The 6193-nt window shown below is 32.0% G+C and overlaps 1 protein-coding gene across 1 annotated transcript; it reads right to left on the bottom strand.

Moving 5' to 3' along the window:
- Nucleotides 1–494: 494 nt before the first annotated feature.
- LOTGIDRAFT_117451 (hypothetical protein) lies at nt 495–713 on the bottom strand (the record flags this gene model as incomplete). The annotated part of the gene is made up of 1 exon (XM_009056076.1): nt 495–713. A coding segment is annotated over one exon (219 nt), but the record flags the coding sequence as incomplete, so codon positions are not given.
- Nucleotides 714–6193: the final 5480 nt, after the last annotated feature.

The following is a 6193-nucleotide window of genomic DNA, read 5'->3' as shown; positions in this document are numbered from 1 at the left end:
ATCGAAAAATAATTGGTATGAGTTATTGCCCTTGTTCTTGAAAATGCATTCAATTTGTAGCACGTAAAAACAATTCTTGATGGATTTTGATGAAACTTGGTGTGGGTGTATGTAATCACCCAAAGATGAACCCTAACGAAAATAAGAAAAATCAAAAAAAATATTTTTACCCCTGTTCTTATACGCATTCAAGTTTTAACCTTTAAACACTCTCGAAGGCCTAATTCTTGACAGATTTTGATGAAACTTAGTAATAGTAGGCCTATTCAATATCGCCTCTAAAAGTTCAAAAGAAGTGTATGTCTGAAAGTTGAATATATCATACCGGTAATTGTTAATGTGCTGCCAAATATTTTTATTTAAAATCAAAGCGGCCAGTGGGCGTATATTACCTTGCCTGACAAGCTATCTTCTTGAATGGTGGAGTTTGTCAGTTCTTGATCGCCTTTTAGCGGCGTATGATTTGCAGTGTAAAAGAAAGTGTTCGGCGTCGTCTAGAAGGACAAGTTATCTGAAATAAACATTTGGAATTTACGTGCTTTTACCTCACTTTTATTGTGTCTCAATCTGCAATGTATAATTTGTAATGCTCTTGTTCCGAAATTAAACAAGGTTATGACAACGTAATCTTCTGATGACAAAGCTTTCTTAAAGATGGCAACCGATCTTGCAGACTGAATATTTTGAGGGAGATTGTTCCACAGTTTTTTGTAATGCTCGGAATTTGATGGAATTTAGTTTTCCTGATTTCTGACAGGATAGGGATTGACAGAAGCAACTAAAGGAAGGACAAGACTACTGAAGAAGGGGGGTACTAATTTGTTAATTATTTTGTAGAATAAGGTAAGTTTATGACGATAATGGCGAGTTTCAAGAGAAGTGAAGCATGCCTCCCTGTACAGAAGTTTGTGTGATGTTCCCCGAACTAGTCCGGTAATGGTTCGTAAGGCATTTAGTTGCAGGTTCTCTAATGTGCTGCGGTCTCCTTTTGAACAGTTGTGCCAGATGACATCTCCATAGTCAAACACTGGAAGAATAAAGGACTTGTTGATCAGTTCCAAAGTTTTACTATTTAATCAATATTTTAGGCTTCTGAAGGAGTCTATCAGTATTCCGGCTTTTAAGACGATGTTTGCAATGTGACAAGTCCAGGTTCCAGAACTATCGAAGAACAGTGTTTGTGATGTTCAACTGCTGTTATGATTTGATTATTAAAAGAAAGATTGATTTTGGTGGGAGCCCTTTTTCTGCTGAAATGAAGAGAAACAGTTTTTTTTTTCCAGTTGTTAGACCATTCGAGGATTTTGCCCAGGCCTTGATTTGGGTAATTTTGGCAAGCAGATGGTTCTTCAATAGTAACGTAGAGAGAGGCATCATCTGCATAAGACAAATGTTGGAATTTAAGCTGTTTACAATGTCGTTGATATATATCATAAATAAGAGAGGACCTAGAACAGATCCTTGCAGAAAACCATTTGGGACTGGTGTTGGTTCAGATCTTTGGTTTTTTGACAATCGGCACTACATTAGTATCTTTCCATACGACAGGAAAGTTTCCAGGAGAAAGAAGGGTGTTGAAAATCTTAACTGATTTGAGTTGGCTTCTATAGAACGACTCTATAAGGAGGTGATAGATTTGTTTCCTACTTCTGCCCATACAGCTTCAAGTCCAGGTACTATTAAGTCAGACAGAGGCTTGAGGAATAGTCGTTTATGAACATATATAGCAACCCCTCCTCCTGGGGCATCCTCTCTATTGCACATTAACAGGCTGTGGTAGTTACTGAATTTTATTCCTTTGACATCTGCATCATTGGTTAGCCAGGTTTCAGACAAGGTTATTATGTCAATATCATTGAAGGCTGCTTGTACAAGATCAAAAGGATCATCACTATTTAGACTTCGGACGTTGTGGTGAACAATATCTGTTTCTGATTGTAGGTTATGGGGTCCTTGAATTGCTCTATGTCATTGCACAGCAACAAAATTAGGAGATGGGTGGATGAAACAGGGTTATAAAGAAGAGAGCAGTGATAAACTATTGACATTCATTCGCTTTCTGATACTTATCGTCATTCCTTATGCTTGTGCATTGTTATATTTTTATGATATGGCACTCGATATGAGCCTAAATAAATGTGTGAACTGTAAAGTGTTTTTAGATGAATTTAACAAGCAGATGAGTTGAACTTGATAGAAAACTAAAACTACAAGCGAATGCTGAGACACGAACATCATTTAAAAGTCCTGTAGTATATCCTAAACTGCTCCTGGTCAGATCCAATGGTGCACCAATAAGACTATGACTATAACAAAAGCTAGGAGTCTGTACAACATAGAGCAAGAAAGAAAATATATATATAAATTGAGTGTTTGGAACATTTTAGAAAAGATGAACTCAAAGAACACCCAAGGTAAGGGTGTATATACAAAGAGGTGAACACGAATATAAAGGTGCTGATTTATGTACATAGATAATGCCTGGAGAGGTAGTTAGGACCAAATATTTAGTTTAGAAGAAAACAAATGTACATAGTAGTAGTTGTATGTAGTTGATTAATGTAATCATGTATGTGTGAGGATGTGTAATTGCAGGAAGTAAGCAGCAAAATATATTTACCTATAATGAAATTGAGGTCAGGTAGTTAAAATAAACATTCTTGATACATACTTTACATCACAAGACATTCCAAAAAAGTTTTATGATTATATATATTTTACACTTTACAAATTATATATATGTTTCGGTTTTTTATTTATTAATTTGAATAAAATCTTGCCAAAGCATTTTTATTCCATGTGTACTTTTCTGAAAGGCATTAAATTTTTATCTGGTAAACACTCAAGAATGCACAATTCTCGAAGTATTTTAAAGAAAATTTGTAAAATTGATCATAATTAATTATGGAGGAATCCTGTTAAAAATATAAACAATCAAAATATATTTAATGAGTTTCTGTCCTTGTTCTTAAATTGATTTCTAGCTTGTAATCATTCTTGAAGGCACAGTTCATGACAGAATTTAAGGGCCTGGGAATCAACAACAAAGAAAGTTCTATAAGAAGTGTATGACTAGATATTGAATGATTCATGCTGATGATGGTAGCCAACAGTGGGTGTTTGTTACCTTGCCTGGCAGTAGGGCTGGGCAATATACCGGTATCACGGTAAATACCGGTATAGGAATTTATATTGTTAATAATATATAATATATGGTAATTATCATAATATACAATAAAATTTTTGCAGAGATAAGATCTACATAATTGTAACTTGATATTTGAAACAGATGTTTTTTTCAGGATATTCAAGACTGGGGTGTTTTTAGAGATATTTATTGTTTTATGTAACATTAAATTTCTAGATCATAATTTTCTTTCAAAAACCAGTAAAAAAAAAAAAAAAAAAAATTGAGATATATACCCCTATCGTGATATATTAATGCTTAATATTGTGATATCAACTTGGCAGGCTATCTTTCAACCATGATCTGTCATCTGCAGTTAGAACTAGAATTATCATTGTGTCAATTCATAATTTTCACATTTATATCATTAAATGAAGTATAACTCGTCGAAGACAGGAGCAGTCTTGGTGTCAGAGACTATTCACTATTATGCTGATAATTTGAACATTCCTTGTAATGATAAGCATACTGTGTGACTGGAAATGTTTCACTCTAAGCTCTGGAGATTAACAAATTTGATTGGTTGTTATGTGTATACATCAACATTATAATGTGGATGTGTTTAGGCTGAAATCTTAGATTTAATTTTGAAAATCCATAAGTTATTACACTTGTCTTGAATTGAAATGACTTGAATGTAATGGAGGATAAGATTTTGATGTCTTTTTTGATTATTAAGGTTTTTTTTTTTAAATATTCTACAAAATTTCTTACTTTTTGGTGACCATTCATTTTACATTGCAGAAATTAACATGGGTGAAAACGGAATAGCAGTAACATCTATTAGTACCGGTAACTCAAACATACGTTATATTATCCATGTTGATTCTAATAGATATAAGGATAATTGGAAAAAGGCAATAAATCTGTGTTTGAAAGAAGCTGATGATTTGAAACAACATTCAATAGCTTTTCCAGCTCTTGGAACAGGTAAGACTAATAGTGTTGGAATGATATGTTAATACAATATGACATGACATAATATGTACTGTATAATGTGCTCATGTATTGATAGTTAGTGATGCCAGGTGAACCAGACAAACATGTACATAAAACTTAGACATCATCCAGATATATAAAAATTCAAAAGTTCAATTTGTGAAAAAAAAACAGTGGCCATTGACACTTTTCTTTTTAGCACAATAAAAGCTACAAACAAGATATAAGGTACAAACCTTTGTGTATCTATTTGCAATATATTATATCTATAGTCAGTATTAGTCAGTTTATATACTAGTTCGAATGTTGGCATCTTTATTAAAACAAAATCTGTATTCTCTTTTTCAAAAATGATTCTGTTTCACTGCACCTTTAAAAACATTTCATATTAAGTATGTCAATGAAAAGGTAAAGATTCTTTATGTCGTTTTTAATAATGATAGTCAATCAGCTATTTGGAATCACTTGTAGATATAATATAACGTATATTAAAATACATAGTGTATTACAGGGGTGTGCATTTCAGTCACACTCAGCACTTTGCATTAGAGTTTACAATAATTTCAATCAGACTTTAAACTAATATTTATCAAAATATTTCTTTTCATTAACTGTCTTGCTCCATGAACTACTACAGTACTAATTTTTTTATGTGTTATAATCAAGAGGTTGTAATTGTTATTTACTAGACTGTTAATATAGTTACTTTTCTATATTGGTGTATATTGTTATCTTGCTAACCAATACTGCAACATGATTTTATTTTTTATGGTTCATTTTTTATTTTATTTAATGTAGGAAAATATGGAAATTCTATGGTGAAAATAGCTGAGTCATTTTATAAAGCTTTATCTGATACAAGTAATTTGAAAAATCTAAAAACGGTTGAAATTGTAATTTTCCAATCTATTGATCTGGATACTTTTGTAAATGGATTTACTACAGTCTTGAATGAAAAGAATAAAACAAAGAAATCTTTTATAAGAGGTAAGTTGATATTTGGAATTTGGTTTGTATTTGTATTAGAAAAAGATAACATTTTGTCTTAACTTGTTTTGAATTTTCTTGAATCAAGGCAAAAATCCATTCTGTAAAGTTTTCAGCTACTTATTTAAATTGGTACATGTATATTGGGTATATTATGTTATTAAAGAAGTGTGTTATACCATAATATATTCCCTTGTGTTTCTGCTACAATTGGGCATATTGTCAAATAAGTATAAAAGTATAAACGCTAGAAACATTTTCTGAAATATCAACTAAAATGCAAGTAAATATCAATACATCACATGGGTAAAGGTTGACAACTTACATGTATGTACCTGTTATTGTATCAAAATCTAGATTTGCCCATTTGTTGCATGTTGACCTACTATAAACATATATCACTAAGATTATTATTGATCAAATAGCATCAGAATAAATTAGAGATACAATTTGGTGCACCTTTCCTTTGTCTGGCAATATGTTTTCATGTTTGTTTTTGTTTTTATTGTAGGAATGCCTATAATAGGTAAACTCTATTCCTATTTAACAGAAGATGGTAATGATGATGGGTATGAAGTGGTTCCAGAAGAATTTGAAGACATAGATGAACAAGTAGTACCTGTCCCTAGTAAAAGTATTGATGATGTCTCTTTATCATTTTATTCTGATGATACTAAAGAAATTACAAAAGCTATGAACCAACTTGACAAATCAATCAAACTAGAAGTTCAAGAGTTAAAAATTCCTGTTGATGATGTTAAACTAACTGATGCACAGGTAGTTTTTATGCATTCACTCACTTTTATTGACATGAACTTTTGATAAACAGTTGTGTAGATGATGCCATCAACTTAACCAAAATTTATTCAACGTATTACATGACATTGAAATAGGACCACAGTGTCAAAGACAATCAAATGTGAAATATATTTGAAATTTATTATGTGTTATGCACAGTTGAATCAAAATGAAATATAAGGGTGGTCTGTTATCTTCACAATGTCAAGCTATTGCAAACTTCCTTTTTATACGCCCACACGTAAGATGGGCGTATATTGTAATCACCCCGTCGGTCCGTCA

The sequence above is a fragment of the Lottia gigantea genome (genome assembly GCF_000327385.1).
Source record: "Lottia gigantea unplaced genomic scaffold LOTGIsca_26, whole genome shotgun sequence".
Taxonomy (NCBI): Eukaryota; Metazoa; Mollusca; class Gastropoda; family Lottiidae; genus Lottia; species Lottia gigantea.
The sequence above is the reverse complement of the archived record's forward strand: the minus strand, read 5'-3'. Positions and strand labels throughout refer to the sequence as shown.